The 20,779-nt window shown below is 34.1% G+C and overlaps 1 protein-coding gene across 8 annotated transcripts in view; it reads right to left on the bottom strand.

Annotated features, from left to right (window-relative positions):
• The window catches only part of QKI (QKI, KH domain containing RNA binding), a 152,362-nt gene that overhangs the window by 28,133 nt on the left and 103,450 nt on the right, over positions 1–20,779 (bottom strand). For all 8 annotated transcript variants that reach the window (XR_005062854.2, XM_017656201.3, XM_017656204.3 and 5 more), the window contains one exon: positions 16,827–16,970. Coding sequence is in view for 7 of the 8 variants with exons in the window: in XM_017656201.3 (XP_017511690.1) it covers positions 16,827–16,970 (144 nt within the window). In the remaining variant the exon portion in view is untranslated. The remainder of the gene's footprint in view (positions 1–16,826; positions 16,971–20,779) is intronic.

Raw genomic sequence — 20,779 nt, 5'->3', positions numbered from 1 at the left:
AAAAGACTTCCAGGTAATGCTTCTGTATAATGTCAATCTTCTATAGAAATCTTTTAAATGACCCATTTTTCATTAGGAAATACTCATGAGAGTTCTGAGGCATCAAGCACAATCTTAAGACCTCAAAGACCAGAGACAGAAAGCTATCTGGTCCTCAGAGCAATTTGCTGGTTTCACTTGTATTCAAACTATCTTTGGATATAGTCTTTAGGTGACACCTGAGGTCACTGGCTGTGGTGGCTTCCCACCTTAACTTTTATTTGTCGTGTCCTAAGATATAAAGGCATATATACCTTCACTGCAAATAGGTGACCTAAACTTTGACTCTCAAATTAAGGCCAAGGGAGAACAAAGCAGGAAAGGGAAAAAGGCCAGTAATTTCTTTTGAAGTCATCTGGTAGCACTCACCTCTATAACACACAACAACTGCAGTGAAGGCAAGTAAGATTATGTCTTTTGCACTTTAACTTCTGTTCTAGACGTTGAGACTCTTATCACCTTTCCTTGGTCAGAAAAAAAACTTGAGCTAATTAAATAATTCATTTTTTAAAAAGCCCTTTTCTGGGATTCGAATAAAAACCCGTATTTTAAATATTTACATTTATTAAAAAATTAACCTTTCTTATTAATTTAATCCTCTTAAGAACTCTGTAAAGGATATAACACAGGTATACAGGGTGTTTTTAGGGTACAATTAAATAAAAGACAGGAATTTGTGACACTATACTAGTGAAGTACTTGAATACTACCTATGTTTAGTTACCCCACAAGAGTAATAAGGAAGACAGGTTTGGTTTAATCACATTTGAAGAACTGAATAGTAATAAATAAACTGGGAATGTAAACAACACATTCTTTCAGGGATGAAAAATATTTTACTTCTGATGTAAACTGCAAATACTCTCCCATTTCTTAAGTGGGAAACTATACAGCAATCTAAAAACTTCATTTCAAAGTAGGCAAAAAATCAATGAGGAAAAGTTAATTAAGTACAGGGGTTGACTGTTAAGAACAGGAGTCAATTCTTGAACTAAAACGTCAGAAATTTTCTCTCTATAGCGGGACCAACTGTGAGTGAAACAGCTGTCTGCTGGAGAAAACCATATTTTAGAGGAGAGCATGTAAGAAGTTCCTCTACTTAATAACATGGAACCTTAATAACTTTAACAGCCAACAAAACATCTTTTAAAGCAAGCTGATTATGCAGGGTCATTTTGGGTTTTGACTATTCCTGTATTCTCTGCAGCTGCTATGTTTACCCCATATTTTACGGTGTTTAATGAATATTAAGACTCATACCATATTCATTAAGTATGACAAGAATGAGCCCATAAACTTTTAGTGAACATACAATTATCAACAGAAACAAAAAGTGGTGAAAATGATAAATGCTGGAGAACATTTTAAGAACCTGAGATTTCTTTGTCAAAAAGAAGGGGCTTACTGTCAATCACAGATGACAGCTGTGTGGTGTGACCTCCGGGGCTGGGTACATGTCCACACTCTACACACCAACACATGCACTGGAAGGGGACAGGGGGCTCAGGCTGCTACGGAGCGCCCTGCAACACCTGATGAGCCCAGCTAGTTCATCACAGAAGGCGGCCACCTGTCTCAGCAGGCTTCTTTTCAGATACAAAACTGATTCACTTTGAGTAAGTTTATCAATGATATCCCACCGATGGGGGGATGTAACAATGACAAACTCTTCAGCTACCAAGAACAAGATCATAATGCCACTTAGTAGGCTGGACCCTGGAACTGACAGCAGAAAAACACTCTTAAACTACCTAGCCTCAAAAACAAATGGAATTAGGTATTATCTGTCCAAATCAAGGTGCTTTTATGTTGTTTTAAAATTGTATTTTAAAATTTACCCATAATCTAACAAACTCTAGTGAAACTTAATTTATTCCCATATAGATTTTACTATGAATGGGGTTTTTCCTTTAATAGTTGTCACACAATTTTATGTCTTACTATGTTTATTAAATACTCTACCAAATTCTTCATGTTATAATCCCCGAAACTCTACAAAATGATACTAATGTATAAAGGAAACAAAACTAACAATATCTGCCCTCTTGGAAACAGGTGTGGGGGTGAGGGTGGACGACTGAGTTGGAAACAATTAAGCAATTAAAACAAATTGATAAGGACTTTCCAGAACATACAGCAAGGGTGTTAAACTAAGTTTTAAGTTTGGGCTGGTGATGAACAGGGAAGGGAAGGCTTTAGGAATCAATACCTAAGTCACAATCTGAGACCCAAAAGACAAATAAGAATTAAAGAGAAGAGAAAGAGTGAAGGTGGTTCTGGGGAAAAGAAAGAACATGTTTAGAAATACAGAAAGAATCAAGAGTATGAAATAAATAATGAGTCTGGTGAAGTAACAATAGTTTGCAAGCCATGTTCCAGCAAGTGACATACTCCTTGGAGTGATCAGAAGTCACTTAAGTGCTTTAACCTAAGGAGAATCATGATTGGTTTCTATTACGAGCACCACTTTAGCTCTAGTATAGAGAATATTTGGAAAGGTAAGAATAAAGGCAGCAAGATAATTCAGATTAAGGGACAATGGCAGGTTCCTAATCCAGGCAATATATAATGATATCCTGAATTGAGATAATTCCAGTGGGGATGGAGAAATGAGAACAGACATGAGAGATGTCTAACTGGTAGAACCAACTGTGTGGGGGAGCTGATGGTACAGTGTTCTCAATATTCACAATACTTTAAGTCTAACCCAGAGTTTAATAGTTCCCTAAGGCTTATCATTACCTTTCTGCTTTTATAAAAAATACTGTTACAAATTACTTTCCTGATAGGAAATTACTTCTGAATAAACACCAAGAAGAACTGCATGTTATTTATTTACTCCCTACTTCATTCCAGAAGATGCACACACTGTTAAATTGTGTCCTGAAAAGGCTTTTTCAATGTACATGGTTACACAAAGGAATGGTATTCATTTTATGGTTCCTTTAATAACTTTCATTTTTTTTAAAAAAACTATAAAACATGATAACTCAATGGGAACAATGCCACTGAATTCCTTGAATAGATGCTGAAATTGGAATTTTTCTCCAGATTTTTCAAGAAAGAGTTGTGATGTGCCCATTTTTTCCCCCCATGCAAACCTGACTATTGGCTAAGACTGTATTAAAATATTCTAATTCACTAAAAAGGCTATTCATATGGTGAACTTGATCATACTCTGCCTGGTGGCACTCACCTGACAAGCTAGCCCTGTAACCACAAAAAAACAGAGAGCTAAAGAGAAAGAAATTGCTTGTATTTTGACTCAGTTTTAGTACTACTTACATTTTCTATTTTTATATGTATAATATATGCACATATGTGTTATATACGTATATGTATGTACAACATATAGTTTTTAAGTCATCCATACTTTCATTTCTTTTTATCATAGAAAAACAGACATATAAAATTAGGATTCTCTTAATTATATTACATTCCAGTGACAGACTTTACACTCAAAATGCTTCTACTTTACACAAGTCAGTAGCTAAAATGGCATATAACAGTAACAGAAGTAAGCTTTGGAAAGAAATTGCAGTAATGCATTTCTTTAAATTTAGGAACATCCACAAAATATTAAGCTGAGGAGTTCAAAGACATTTTAATTGGCTTTTAACTATAATCATGACCAAATCTAAGAACCACTGCTTTACTTGGGTTTTAAGCTACAGGAGACATTTCCTCAGTAAGCCCCAATGTTTCAGTTTTGTATGATTATTATGATTGGTGGCACAATTCTTTGCACTGGCATCAACATACAAACACTGGGTATTTTTCTAACAGATGAACTTTCATGGTAAGAAATGGCATTAGGAGTAAGTGAATTAGAGAACAATACACACTGGCTGAAACTTGACTCAAGCTGTTTCACACGTAAGCAGCTTTCTGTTGGGATGGTTGGTGTTTTATGTATGTAGTATGAATATTTAACAAGCAATTTGCTGGTGGTGAAACGAAAGGCAACAGCTCTGGGTCCAGAGTTAGAAGGAAGTCAACTCTGGATCTGTCCTGTTAACTCTGGTTTTACAGCATCAGATTTATTGCTTTTTCAAAAATCTTTGATTACTGAAATTCGCAGAGGAAAAAATAACTGTTACTGTGAGTCTGAAACTTCCCAGAGAAAACTTTTTGTAAGCAAGAAGATTTTATAATCAAAGTTTTAACTGTACATTATTAGGAGCACACCTCTTCATTTGTTGATGAGCAAATTGCACACTTTAATTTCAAAACCCAACTATGCTATTAGGTTCCCAGTATTTATAATACAAGTAAATATTTGTTCAATGGATACAAACAGATGCTTGAAACACCTGTTAAAACAGTAATGTGTTAGGTTTTAAAAGAACTTTTTCTTTAAGAGCTTATGAATAACAAAGCAAAACACTGTTTTATATTAGTATGTACTCATTTTTAAAACTTGACAAATACTGTGTAGTGTTTTTAGGCCAAGTTTTCTATTTGCTGATTTTTCACTGTAAGTTTTAGACTGTTCAAAGCACTAGGGTACTAAGAGAAAATTTTCTTGTGGTTTCTCCTAAGCTTTTTCCCATCTTAGTTTCTAGTGTGAAACCTACTATTCCTCCCCCTACATCCACTCCTGAGGTCACTATGATACATCCAGCAAACAAGGAGTGTTCTGGGAATTGCAAGTTATTTAGAATCAGGATGGGGGTGGGGAGATGGGGACTAAAGGTGGGTAAGGGAGAGAGGACATGAAACAAAGCTGGAAAGGTAGGTACACATCAAATGGAGACAGGCTATGAAAGCCATGCCGAGCAGTCTGCCTTTTTACCATGCAGTGACAGAAGGCCACTGAAAACTTGAACCGAGAGTGTGATGATACTTTCATATATTAGAGATCTGGCTGCAACTAGGAAGAAGCACCAGTGGACCTAATCCAATAGTAAAGCCAGAAAAGGTAAGAGTCATGTGCTATTAAGAGGAGAATCGGAACTTTTAAGTAGATTGGAAGCAGTAGGGACAGAGGGGAATCATAAAGTGGAATGGAGGATATATGACTCCTGGCTAACTAATGTCACTCACAAAGAAAACAATGGAGGAATCACTGCTTGAGGAGAGCGGGGAAGGATGTGATTTTAGTTTTGAAAATGTTAGTCTGAGTTGCCTATAAGTCATCTAGGGGGAGGAATGGATGGTGAGATCTGCAGTTCAAGATTAGATGCACACAGAAGAAGGATCGCTATGACAACAGTCCCTAGAGCTGTGGTTATGGGTGCGACTGGCCAAGAACTGGAGTGAGACGTCACTCTGGGAAGCATCTGTCCTTAGCGAGAGCATAATTCTGAAGAGTAAGCATCAAGCAATCAAATAAGTAACTGGGAAACTCATTAATTTTATCCTTTACTCATTTACATTACTCAATTTGAATCTTTGTATGTACTGAAATCTTCTTTTCTAGCCTGGTAAAGAGCACTTTCTTAATAGAAGTTTGTGAGATTAATTGCTTTTGACAGTCATTAAACAAATCTTTCAATCTCTTCAAGTACATTATAATCCCACAGATGTTAAATTCAGTTATCAAAGTGTTTTATTTAAACAGAGCACACTGCCATCCTTCACAGAATTCATAAAATAAATTAATACCACAAAGTAAGCTAAGTCATGAGTCCAGTAACTTGCTCAGAGACATGTTCTACAGAGAGGTTTAGCAAAAGCAGATTGATGCCATGTCAGTTTAAAGGCATAATTTTAAAAACAATTCAAATTATATTTTATATTTGATTTATACATGAAAGATATATATTTTTTTGCCCCACAAAGTTATTAAAGATTAGGAGAATAAAAAACAAAACTCATCTACTTAAAAACATCTACATAGACAGTTCTGCAATATAGGCTTCAGAATAATTCCCATAAAGGAGGAGTTTTATTATTAGTGTCACTTTTGAAATGAAATTTTTAAAAATTATCAAAAATACAGAAGACAATCAAGCTGTAAGATGTACTTACAAATAAGTTTATCTGTTAACATTAAAATAGTCATCTGAATAATATATAAAATCTCAGAATGGTAGTATCTGAAAAACTTAAAAAAGTATTTTAACACTTAAACATTTGAAATGCTGTCAAGAAAGGTTAAATATAAAGATTAAGAAATACAAGCAAGTTAATAGAATAAGGGGTATTTGGTTTTCTTGTTTGCCAATTCAGTTTCAGTGTACATTAACACAAAGTGAATGGATTACAAATGCTTTACCTATATACATGGAACATGATGCTACTTACCAACCATCAGAAGGGCATGCAAACAAATTAAAGGGAAGTATGAAAATAATTGAACTAAAGAAGATACACTGAGAAATCACTCACCTACTTTTCTATTAAATAATTTTAATTCCTTAATAAAAAAATTAAGTATTTTAAATTAGTTTTAGAATATTAGTTTTAGAGTATTTATATTACATAGTAATATATATTTTAAATTAGTTTTAGAGAATACCATACATTTATCCTTACATTTAATAGGGAAATATATTTTAAAAAAAAAACTAAAATGCATGGTCCCAGCTAGCATATTTAATTATAGGATAGAAACATTAAAATTTAAGAATAAACAGGTAAAAGCAAATGTAAAATGTTGCATAATAAATTCAACATGCCAGTTCTGAGGGATACATGGGATAAAATATTACAATGGAAGGACATCCTATATAAACTGCAAAAATATTTCTTAGGGAGGGAATAAACATATACTGCCTTATTATTCCCAGAATCCCTTGTTTTATATTTGTAAAACCTCAAATTTAGACTTAAAAGCTGTCTAAACTGTCAACTCTAAAAAATTTTGTGTTTAGAGAAGCTACTCCTCAATGAATCCTTATGAGGATAAAAAGAAGGTTGTTTTTCACAGACTCAATACTGTGAGAACTTGTTCATAGTTACCCTAGACAAGACATATTTTATTGTTATCACCCAGCAGCTTCATGAAACTGAAGCTCCAAGTTTGGGGGAAAGTCCCTCTATTGGTTTTTAAAAGTCTGAACCACTGTCAGACAACTTTACAGATTGACAGAGAGTATAGAGGTTTCATAAAGCTAATTCAGTGATTTATAACATTCTGGTATGAAAGTGTTTGAAGTCCTAAAACCTACACCTTGTCACACTTCTTAACTTTGTAGGGATTGCTACCCAAAGATATAGTACTGTTAATTATTTATGAAAATTCTAGTTCAAACAATGCCCTTGTGGCTACCCTCACACAGAATAGACAAAATGGCTCCAAAAGGGGTGGGTGGGTATAAAGACATATTACTGCAGAATACAATTAAATTTTATTTAGCATTGTCCCTCTCAGCAAGAAAAAAAATTAACCAGCACAATTAAATTTGTGCAAGTGCTTTCTCCCTCCACCATGTTTCCTACAGCAGTACAAACTCATTCCCATCAGACTACCTTACACACAGCATAAATGATGTTATGCCATTTTGATTCCAGAAGTTCTACAGATCTTTGGTAAGGAGTTCTATGATCTTTGTATTCTAAATTTAAGTGAGATTTTAAGTGTCTGTCTCTGGGTGAAGTTTTATTTATTTGTTAATAAAGGTTCAGGATTTTTTAATCAGGCTACTTTGATATATAATTATACCTTAAGGAATAAAGATTTATGAACAAAAATATATTTACTATGCTTTTAAATATTTTATACTTTCTTATCTGAATTAAACAATCATTCTGCCTACCTGCATCTCCTTGTGAAACATTTTTGAAAGATGCATTTACATTTTCAGGTAACTAAGGTTAGCAACCAGATTTTTACTTTCCTTATGAAACTGTACCCTAGTGGCTTGAAAATGTTAATGGACTTCTCCAAAGACCTGATTTATTGCATGACAGTATCTTACAGTCTCAAAATTTTAAATACTTAAATTTCACTGAGTGTTTCTTCTGGAGGGCAGGTATAAACTACCAATGGAGAAATATAATTATGATTACCAGTATTTGAGGACAAGTGAGGTTATACAAGCATAAGTGAGGTTCATCACCTTAGGCATTTAAGGGAGCATTTTCTCACTAAAATGTCATTACACTAAATAAAGCCCAGTTCTTTTGAGAGACAGGAGAGGGCTGAAACTCTTGCTGTACACATAACCTGAATAATCCAGTTAATGTGCTTTGATACCTGTTTTCCACAAGAGCTTTATGTGTTCATCTTACTTTGTGAGACAAATATGACAAGTGTAAAGATATTTTAGTATATGCACTGAACAAAATTAAAGTTAGTATTAGGTTAATGCTTATTAAAACAAGCAATCATTTTAACAGCATTATTTGAAGACACATTTAATTTAGGAAGTAAAGTTTGCGTCTACAGTTGTCACTTTTTTCCCTCCAGAGATCTGGAACAAAATCGTTCCTTAAATGTGCTCCTTGTACTATATTTAGTGAAAAGACAAGCCTTAATAAGCAGATCATCTGCATGAGAGCATGGATCAACTCATTCTCATTAAGAATTTAAGAAGCTATCAGCTTTCCATACAGTCCTGCCTATATGACAGAAAGCAAGGACTGGTTCCTTTCAAACCTGTAATTTATGAGTTTATTCAAACCAGCCAAATTGCTTTAAGTAAACGCCTCTCACATTTGAAAATTCCCATGGCAACTCATTTAGTTTGGCAGACAGGCAGACTCAAATTCAATCCTTTTATCCTGCAGCGAAACCATTACAATGATAATTCTGCTCTGACACTCTGAAGAGACTGCTAATTACTGTACTCCAGGTCCCTAGACAGATTTCCCATTCAGACTAGGAGGGTTGTGCACAGTGGAAAACAGCAGCCACACCTTCCTTATAAGAGAGAGATGGTCCCCCACCCCATAGCTCTACCAAGAGGCAAGTGCACTACAGCTAGATGTCTTCTAATGTATCTTTAATATCTTCTTTCTCAATAAAATGAAAAGAAGAGCAACAATACCACATATTTTAACTATTGCTACTTGGTCTAAATGCAGCACCATCAGTTCATTGCTTTTAACTCCAGGCAAAAACTTTTAACTCCAAGATGACTCCATCTCTAGAGTTATTCTCTCTTTTCCTATCTTACTGTTTAACAATTTTCATTTATTTTCAGGTTTTAATTAATACAGTTAGCTATGAGTCAAATATGGCATTAGAAGAGAATCTACGGGAAACATGAAAAGCAAACTTTTGAAAAAATGTATTTTGTGATGGATTCTTTTCTCTCCACCACTCTCTCAAATTCTGATGACACTGACACCTTTTTTGAAAAGTGAAATATTAGTTTTGATAAATTTTCTTCAAATATAACATTCCTTGAAAAAGCTAGCACAAGCTTAAATTCCAAAATCCTCAACTGAAAATTTGTCAGAATCTATTTGATGAATTACTTAGCTTTATATTACTAAGCTCTAGGTATATAAATGCTTTCATAAAAAGATCAGCTATATATTCAAAACTGATTCACATTCAAGTTCTCAAATACCTTTAAGCACATGAAACAAAAAAAAAAAAAAGGGAAGACATGATTACCCTGTTGTAAAGTAAAAAAGCCTGAAATGAACACTTCATGAATTATCTGGGACTGGTGGCATCTTGTGTGCTCAAGTCTGTCTTAAATTATGGGACACTGTAACCTCAGATGCCTGGAATTACTTAATTTCTCTAATGCAGGTGAATGCTACTCATTTAGTCTTCCCAGTTTAGTATTCCATCTTCCCAGTAGAAATCTTTTTACCTTCATTCCCACTAAAGGGAGAAAGAGGATACTGGCACATGTCCCTCACCTATGCTTTCTCAGTCTTCATATCAACACAGTCCAGCACAATATTCCCTACTTGCACTATTCTGGTGTTTTTTAGGTCCCTCTGGAAATTAGGAATGATCATAGGATATGTATCCATAGAAGGTCCTAACTAATGATGAGAAACAGTATTATTTATGTTTTTCCAACTAACTGGAACAAGAAGAATTTAAAGAGGGATGGTATCTGATAACTGAGATGCAGTAAATGTACTCCCCTAGTGTGTATGTGGAGGAAAGGAAGTGGGAGAAAGGAGAGAGGAAAAGAAGGAGTAAGAATAAATGAGGGCAACAGACTTTTTTACATGATATTATTTTTTAGTAATGTTAATACAGACAGTTTCATAATTTTCTTGATTATTATGCAGCTGTAAATAGTCTACACTAATGAGACAGTGGACTAGCAATGAGGGTACACTTTGTAGGTAGGAAATAGAAATATTTTCTTTTGGTGTAGTGCCTCCTATGGCCAGGAATTCAAATTGTAATAGCCTTAGCTAATTATGTAGTAGAGGTAGCCTGTCCATACAACACATAGAAACACAAGTAGAGGAAAGAAGGACACGTACCTTGCACTGTCACATAACTAAAACAGTAATTTAATTTTTACCTTTACTAAGTCTTCTAAGGCTAAGGAAGCAATAACTACCCAATTTTACCATAAAGGAAATTAAAAACTCTGGAGTTAGGTGACAGTCCCTAACCATGCATGATTTGGATAATCCTACTGCATCTGTTATCACTTTTAATGGCCTTAAATGCACAATTCTCTCCCTCTGAAATGTATGACACTTATCTTCTTGGTCTCCATGAACTCTGTATCTTAAGGTACCAGCTCATGCCTCACCTGCCTATGTGAATCCCTCTCCCCGAAGCACCTAATCCACTCTAATGCCTTCCTGTACTCCTATAACATCTTCGATAATATTGACTACCACCTATATACTGCTTGGTACTCTCTCCAGAAAATGAGCTGCATGAAATAAATAGCTGGCATTTTTTGTGGGGGGTTGGGGGCAAAGGGAGAAAGACTTCAAAATTAAAACAAGGGAAAGTTGCCATTATGTAAAGCAAAGAGTGAAATCTTTTAATAATGTCAAAACCTGTTCGTATAGGTTGTGTAAGCTATACATATATACATATATGTATATACATATATACATATATATACATGTGCACACCTGTGTATACCAAATAAGTCTGCCATTTCAGTGTCTTCAAGGGGAACATGCTATTGTGCATAATATTTTTACAATGATCTTTTTTTAGATCTTCATAGATCTCTTTCAGTAATAACAAAACTAGGGTGAAAACTGGCTAAGGATAGGATATTTGAGTATTTTCAACCACCTTCATCTGAATGACATTTATAGAGTACACACCAAACTATTGCAGAATACATATTTTTAAGTGTATATGGGATACTCATCAAATTAGACCATATCATGGACTATAAAAATGTCCTAATTAGACTCAAAGACTGAAATCTCGTAGAACACATTCTCTGAGAAGAACTGAACTGAATGAGAAATCAATCACAAAAGTACCAAATATTTGGAAACATCTGGATATATTCCAAGGATCAAAGAAGACACCATGAATGAAATTAGAAAATATTTTGAACTGAATGGTAATGAAAATACAACATAACATTATTTGGGGGATATAGCTAACACATTATTCAGAGAAATTTGTATCTTTAAGAGGAAGGTCTGAAAAGCAGGAAAGAAAGGTCTTAAGTCACTAACCTTCCACTTTGAACAAGAAAATAAAATTAAACCCAAATAAAGGAGAAAGAAAATACAAAAGCAAAAATTAATGAAATAGAAAATGAATAGAGAAACCAGTAGAACCAAAAGCTGGTACTTACGAAAGAGCAATAAAATTAATGATTCGATCTACAACTTGACTGACCAAGAAAATAAAGTTACAAATACTAACATGAATGAGAGGGCACTACTATAGAGCCTACAGACCTTAAAATATTAAAAAAGAATATTATGAACAACCTCATTACAAAAACCTTAACAACTTAGATGACAAGGACAAATTCCTTGAAAAATACAAAGAACAGAAAGAAAAAATTTGAGATCTGTATTTACAAATGAAATTGGATTTGTTATTAAAAGCCTTTCCACAAAAACACAAGAAAACGAAAAGGCAAGTCACAGATTAGAATACTTGCCTGAAAAAGGATTTATTCCCAAAATTACAAAGGTCTGTTGTAATAGTAAAAAAAGACAAGCCTATAAAAAACAAAAGATTCAAACATATACTCCATCAAAAAAGATATGTAAATTGGCAGGAAGCTCATGAAAAGATGCTTGACATCATTTGTCTTTAGAGAAATAAAAATTAAAACTACAACAGGTAAAAGGATAAACAAATTGGCTTATATATTCAATGAAATACTTTCAACAAAATGGAACCACCCACTGATACATGCAACAGCAATCTCTAAAAAGCCATGCTAAGTGAAAGAAGACAGGCACAAAAAATTCCATTTTTACATGAAATCTAGAAAAGGCAAAACTGAATCTAAAACCATTGAACTTATACAACGAGAGAGTAGAACAGTGGCTGCCAGGGGCTGGGGGTTAGGGAGATGGGGAGATGTTTCACAAAGGGTACAAACTTTCAGTTATAAGATGACTACGTTCTGGGGAACTAATGTACAGGATGGTGATTACAGTTAATAATACTGTATTACATACCTGAAAATTGCTAAGAAAGTATACCTTAATTGTTCTTACCAAACACAAAAAAATTCTGTGAGATAATGGATGTGTTGATTAACTTGATATTGCAATCATAATGTCTATCAAATCATCACATTGTACACTTTTAAAAAGTGATATTGTATAACCTAAATACACACAATTTTTATCTGTCAATCATATTTCAATAAGGCTGGGGAAAAAATTAAGTTTTCAGATAGTAAGAGAAAAAAAGAAAGGCAAAAGTAACCCCAGTAGTTGTTGACTGGGGACAGAGCGGAAGGTGGTTGATGGCAAAGGGGTAAGAGAGGACTTTTTGAAGGGATGGAAATCTTGACAGTGGTAGTGGTTGTTCGTGTACATAGTTGTCAAAACTCCAATTGCACTTTTAAGACAAATGCATTTAATTGTATGTGTAAAAAAAGGAAAAACCCTTAGGGGTCTTTTTCTTCCTTTGTCTTCAAAATGACTGTTCTTGAGCATTAAAAAAAACAGCTCAACTGTATTTAAATCAGACCCATGGTTTCCACATTTTTCAAACAGGTATCTCTAGAATCCATCAAAATTACTGATAGCTTCACATTCAAAAGAAATTATAATCTGACAACTACTCGGCATCTTCAACAATTGTTCCCATCATTTTTTATCTCTTAGATGAGCTACAAATCCTCGTGAACTGGCATCTCTGAGTTTACCAACACCTTCACAGTCTATTCTTCAATCAGAATGATCTTTTGAAATATAAATTCCTCTCCTCCAATTCCTCCAATAGCTTCTCATCTCAGACTAAAATCCAGTATCCCTACCATGGCCTACAGGCTTCTGCAACCTTCCCTTTCTTTCTTCCCTGCTCAACTTAACCTCCCACTACCTCCCACTCCTCTCTCACCTGCACACAAAGCTCCTTCCTGGACCCCCTTGATACACCTCAAACACCTCTCAAGGCCACTGCACTTTTTGTTCTCTTTCCTTAGAAAGCTCCTCAGATATCCAGATGACTGCACCACATTTCAATTTTTTTCCTCCCAAAAATCATCTTCTCAAGATACATTCTCTAATCATACCATAAAAATCACATTTCCCTAATCCACAGTTCTTTATCTCCTTACTCTGCTTTATGTTTCTTCACATCATTGCATCACAACCCAGTATTATTTATATATTTTTTTGCTTATTGTCAGTAATCTAACCTATCCTTCGGCCCCTTACCAGAAGGTAAGCTTCACGATGGCAGGCATTTTGGTGTCATCTTTATTTATCCTCCCTGTAGCCTCAACAGCTGATACAATATAAGCATGCAATAAACATTAACTGAATGAATTACAACGGCTCACAGATGAGAAGATTGAAGTTTCAGGAAATTTAATAATAGAATGACTCATTCTGTGCAAATGGTGTGGCATGTATGTGTATGTACGTAAGGGAAAATGAGAAATGAAGCATGAAAGAAAGTGAAGGCAAATGATGAAGTAACTCATAAGGCCATGTTGAGGAATCAAAGCAGAGAGAATTATGCCAAGGTTTGTAAGCAAGGAAAGGTTTATGAATAGACTGCAATGGAATGATGGGTTTTTAGGGGCCCAAGACTACAAGTATGGATACAAATTGTGGGGTTCTGAGATAACTGGGGATTGGATTAGGGTAAAGAAAATGGGGAAGAAAGAAAGCGAGCAAATTTGAGAGATGTAGGAAGTAAATTGACTAAACTCGGTATTTTTCTTGACAGTGATAACAGCTAGAAACTCCAAACTGCACAACAGAACACTGGAGAGACAGGAGAGAGACGACTGACAATTCCAAATCCAAAGGTCTGCAATTTCTGTTAATTCACAAGTAAGCACCTGTCAATGACAAGGTCAACTGAACAAAAATCTGAGCATTACGATTCTCAAGTTAAATTATGAGACGTGAAAACCACAGAAAAGCTGCAAAAAGTTTTCTGCAATACAAGAATAAATTAAAAGATCTACTGGCAGCTCAGTGAAGGGCAATTCAAGGGTAGACAAAATGTAAATGCTGGTAAGAAGTGTGCTCTTTCCTTCAGTAATTCTGATACCAGTTAGTCAAATCCCACTGAGTTAGCCTGATGATTCTTTTCTTCAATTCTCCATTCACTACAAGGGCATCTTAATACATTTCAAAATAACTGCTAGTCTATCATTTCCATTATAACTTTTACGTAAGAAAATTAGAATTAGCCAAACTTATTTATAGGTGAATTCTTTTCAAAATATCAAGACTGCTCAGTATTTTCAATCCAAAAGTACTTTTTAAAAAAAATATTTAAGCAATAACAAATTAATGAGCCTTATGTTGGATTTTGTAAGGGTTGAACCAATTTACTTTACTTATAACAATGAGTTGGTAAGGAATTTACATTTCCTTCAATTTGGAATTATGAATTTATTGTATAATCAGCATTTGGAAAGAACAGCACATGGATCTATTAAATTGTAAAACAGTATTACTTAGACGATGCCAAAAAACTGCAGCAAACTTGTATGAAACAATTATGTGCTAGGCATTCTCTGTGTAACATCTAATTTAATTTCATAGTAACTATATGGGAGTTTAATGATGTTCAAATCTTATAGATGAGGAAATGGAGACAGTAAAAAACCACAAAGATGGAATTCAAATCCAGCTCTCAAATATTTTGTACTGTATCTACCAAAAATCTATTTAAGACCCAAATCACTTGATACTTGAGAATTTGTAAAGCTCTGTTTTGTTTAAATCTTTGTTTATCCTGGTACCATCACCAGAAATGTTTAATAATACCCAGTTTAATTAAAATAAATTCCCTGATACAGCATCCATGTTACAACAAATATATTTAATAAAATAGGTAAGAATTAAAGAATCACTGTAAGGTTAAATCACTTTATAGAACCATACCTTAAAAAGCATTTTTATTCTATGATTTATATAATTCTAAAAGTTTTAACTCGGCTAGTAGACATTAAGAAACCTAAAAGAACTAACAGTTCAGTATGCTTAGAAAATAACTCTTTTCCATATAGCTTTTCAATACTGCACAATTAAGAAAAAGAAGATTATATGGTTTAATAGTGTGCAAATTATAGGTTTTAGTTTATATTTAACCTGTTTATTCCTTGTAAGACATATTGAACAAAATTCACATGAAATGTTCTTCTTCCAAGGAGTTAATTTTGACAAGTAAATGGAACATATTTATGATTTTAAAGTTTATTTGTAGAATAGAGTATCTGAGGAATAAAGGACAGCAGATACCATATTGACTTATGTGTCAATAAAGTTTTGTTAGAATACTAACAGTATTCTATTTTCTAAATATCAAGTTAGAGTCCACATTTCCATATATTTTTACTAACATAAAAAATATTTAAATAATGACTTAGAAAACCAGTAAGTTTTCATTTTCCACTGAAAAAGATAAATACTCTGTTAGTAGTTCAATCATCATTTCTAAAGTTACTAAAGGGTTATTAGCAATGAGGAAAAGACAAAAGGAAGGAGAAAGTAGAAAGGGGAAGATAAAGAATGGAAGGGAGGGTAGATGACAACACAAAAAGATGCCTGAAATCATTTCTTATGAGATGCCACCTTCCAAAATTAGTTTCAGTGTCTTATTTAAGATCCCTAAATATGAACTTCAATAGTTTTTGTTAACTTAAAAGAATTATTAAATGAGTGTGAAAAGCTCTAGAATGGCATCTGGTATATTAAAAATTACATAAAAGTTTTTCTTTTTCTAAACGAAAATTTTATAGTATCAAAAATTCCACTGTGGAACATTAATCTTTCCATTGGAGACACCAATACAACAGAGTACTTGGAACCCACAGATAACTCAAATAACAGGTTCCTATTTGCACAGCTCACCCAACATAAATGAGTTGTACAGACTTCTGTACACTCATTACTTGCTTATGATGAGAAACTGCTCCACAAAGAAAAAAAGCTTTTATCATCCAACTGATGATGTACCCACATTCTTACCCTGTAATAAGAGTGATGCAAAGGTAATAATACTTTTGAAAAGTAGGCCACTAATTGAATTTGCTCCTCTCACAACACTTTTTTCCATAAAAAATAAAAAGGCTTTCCCATTTAAGGATTTGAGCAATGTCTATGTTCATCTATTATACAATAAGTGAGTTATAAGTTATTTTTATATTTTGTGTTTAAATAAAATTTTGAAGAAAAAATGGTCAATTCTTTATTAACATACATATTTTAATAATTTAAAATTAAACTGAAAAAGGGGTTGGGGTCTAAATATCAATTTGGAAATTACTACTTACTGCAGGTACCAGTAATTTCTTCACTTCCTCAACGGCTCTCTTCAGTTTTATTTCTGCTCTGTTTTGAGCGTCTTCCACAGTGATCAGTACATGTAAATCTTCATTGAGATGCTCCCAATTAGGCTTGCCTCTATTTTGCTCCTCCTAAAAAATTTAGAAAGCACACTATTACAAATTTTAATTTTGAAAGAGAGAGTACATCATAATACTAACCCGTTGCCAATTATTTCACCTATGTTTGCATGATTTTGCTATGATGACATTAGAAGCATTTTGAATCACCTTCCTGGTAGAAAGGTTGGGTGTGAGACCACTGGGTCAAAATGACAGTTAATTCGGCACATGTCTGTTGAGCACTTAGAGCCAGCTGCTAAGGATACAACAGTGAGCAATCACAACACCCCTGCAGTGCTCATATGTACTAAGAAACTTATGTTTGGTGTCATCCTTAGGTTATCATAAAAAGTATGTTATTATTTCTTATTTTACTTGTAAGTAAACAGAAGGTCATCAAAGTTAATTTAAGCAAGTCACTTGTCATGGTCACAAAGTTAATAACTTGCCAATTTGGGAGCTGAATCAGTGTTTTCATTCTCAAATTCAGTGCTTTTCATTTCCTTACAACTACTTTTAGTAACACTGTTACTAAAATAACAATACTAAATAGCAATTCAATATTAGGAAAAGTATTTTGCAAATAGATTTATTATATAAGAGAAGTGCCATTTGTTTTAAATATTTCAAGTGGTAGGAAACATTTCACTATAACAACAAGGAATAAATAAATATGACTAGTTTTAAGTCTAGTTCCATCAGACCAAGTAAAAAACAGTGAACTAAATGTCAATCTATTATTATATTGACTCATAAATATGGTTCAATAGAGAACATGTATGTTTCATTTCCTTTATGTCATCAAATAACTTCATGAGGGAAATTAGCTCCAAGTTGGAAACACTGTCAAGCAGCAGGGAGGTTTGGATTAGAATTGGCCACATTTCTCTTTCACCAAAAACATAATTTCAGAATTGATTATTTTAAGTTTTAGAGATAACATAAAAGTATTTTATAAACAATTTATAATATATAAATATAAAATATTAAGAATATGAATTTATAAATAAATTTTTAAATGATATTTATATAAAACGTCCCTGGCTCAGTGTAAGGTACCATATTTAAACAATAATATCTATTGTTGAAACTTGCACCTTATGGCCATTAATTTACAAAATTTTGAGAATCCAATACAATAAAACTGGTATAAATAAAACTGGTATAGTAAAACAGCTTTCTACTACAACATACATGTTTGCAGAGGATATGCTAGAAGAAATCTCTGGAGCTTAGCCAGTGTGGACAGAAATAAGTTCTAACAGTTGAGTACATGCTCTGCCTTTATTTTGTTGTTATCATTAGTATGAAAATACATCCATATGTTGTGAGGGAAAATGAGAAACAAGACAAAGCACACAATCCTATGGCAGGCCATCTACATGATCCCAGAGAGTAAACTCATCATCACCACAGTGTGCCCCCAGAGGTTCCAAGGGATATTTGAAATCTCAAGGGAAATAGCAAGTCAACTTCTGTCAGATACTATGTAAACTTCTAGCTCAAAATATCTTTTTCAACATTAGATCACCCTACATTTCTTTTGATGATGTCATATCTTTGCAATGCCAGGTTTGCAGCAGTTGCTGTAATAAAAAACAAGTACATGTGAAAATCAATGTGGAATAGGAAAAGAAGATATTAGTGTCTAACCTGATCCCCAGGTTTAAGGGCCCAAGAGAAACACAGACTCCATTAATTAAAAATGTGTTTATTTACAATTAAAACTTTTTTTAAAATTTAAGTTGTTTTGATATAAATACTAATCAAGTTGTTTGGAAGTAACTATTCAATAAAAAGAGAACTGTTAACTTTTGTTTATTTTCATCTGGAAACAACATGAAAAACTGAGAAACTAGGGAATCAATGAGTCAAGAAATTGAAAACCTCAGGGTTATCTACATGCCAAAGAAAATAAAATGTGCATACATACCTTTACTGTGGCAAGAAAAATAAATTTTTAAATCCAGATTTCAATTTTTATGTTGAAAAAATGTCAATATTTTATCACCAAAATTTGTTATTAATTTTTTTTGTAGACAGGTCCAATAAAGTTACTCGTATGTTTTGATGATCCTTAAAAACTGTTCTAAATTACCATGAGTAAGGGACTTCGGCTTCCAGTCGAGATAAATGTAACAAACACGATTCACTCTCCTGTCTCCAACAACCAAAAAAACAGGCAAAACACAAGAAACAACAGTTCTTAAGCCACTGGATCTCAAGCAGTAAAGACAGTGAAGCTGAGAGATGAAACCCCAGGATGGCCCAGCTCCCCAGCCTGGGAGTCTCTAGGCCACAGAATCAGGAGCGATCCCAGGCCGCCTCTCTGGGTGACAGAGACTGAGCTAAGAGTGCAGGGAGACCACAGCAGCCAGTGTTCACAGAAGGGAGTCCTGGGCAGAGCAGCAGAGAAGAGCTGGAGAGCTGCATAAGGTCCGCTCACGCGTTCAGCTGACACTAATCTGAGCGTGTGCGTGGAAGAAAATACTAGAGGCTGGAAAAAGAACCAGCCAAAGGACTTGACGAAGTGCTGGGCTCCCACACAGAGCCAGATGGAAGACTTCATGATCCACAGATACTAAGTACAGTACATGAAAGGTCTTGCCTCAGTAGTGGGAAATAATTAAACCTAGTCTGACTACTGCTCTGGTACTGCTAATAAATTTTAAAAGCAATGCCTTAAACAATCAGCTTCCAACTAACTTACCAGTGTCCCTGAACAAAGCCCAAGAATACTCACAGGTATATGAAGTATTCCTACCTAACAAGGTAAATTCAGACTATCTGGCATCCAATCAAAAATCGGCAGGCATGCAAAGAAGCACACATATGAGAAGAAAACATATATGAGAAAGTATAACATATATGAGAAGAAAAATCAATTGAAACCAACCAAGAACTTGACACAGATGTTATAACAAACAGACAAGGACATTAAAGCTTGGGAGCATGTGTGTTTAAGACACTGACATATGCAGGTATTAATATAAGCATAACTGAGGAATACTAATTTTCTAAAATATTTTAGAAAAACCAATAAAAACCAAAATCACAGGTGACTTGCCACAGAATACATGGGAAAGACAAAAGCCAGAGGATTTCATTTGCATTATAGGAACAAAGAATGAAGTTGCAGTCAAATTTCATAGTCAGCTTTACTGAATGAATAAATTTTTGAGTTGTAAAACACTTTGGTAAATGTATACTTTTAATTTAACAGTGTAACTGCCAGTTACAAATAAAAAAATGGTGTATCTTTTAGAAACTGGTTGATGAGGCATTAATTTCTTTTTACAGTTATATTTCAAACAGTATTTCAGGAGTAAAGACCTGAGATACTGATGTGGAAAAAATAGCTCATTATTACTTATTATTATAATGTGTGTTTTAGTCACCCAAAGCAATGTCATTTCATATTAGATGCCACTAAATCTTCAGTAATACAAGAGAACATGGGTTATTTATTTATTTTTGTATCAACATACTCCAAAATTTACATTTCCAGCACAGTGTTGCCCACTGGTTTCCAAACCTCCAAATTCAACTGCCAACTTGACATGTATACATCAGTGTCTATAAAATACATTCAACTCAACATGTCAAAACTGGAGCCCTTATCTCCCTTCTCCAAACTTGTCCAGTTACGTCTCAGCTACTATTGATCCTAAATGACTTTTTGAGTAAATGTGCATTTTTTAAAACTTGAGGACAGGACCAACTGGCTTTGTAGAAAAGTCTGAAGTGCATTGATAGCCTACTTGTACCGTGACAAAGAGAGGCAGTTGCACATTGACCCACTCATTCCAGTCCACCTAACTTCAAATCCCCTTTTTCAC

This window comes from Manis javanica, chromosome 13 (genome assembly GCF_040802235.1).
Source record: "Manis javanica isolate MJ-LG chromosome 13, MJ_LKY, whole genome shotgun sequence".
NCBI lineage: Eukaryota > Metazoa > Chordata > Mammalia > Pholidota > Manidae > Manis > Manis javanica.
Note: the sequence above shows the minus strand (reverse complement) of the source record. Positions and strands in the feature narration are given on the sequence as shown.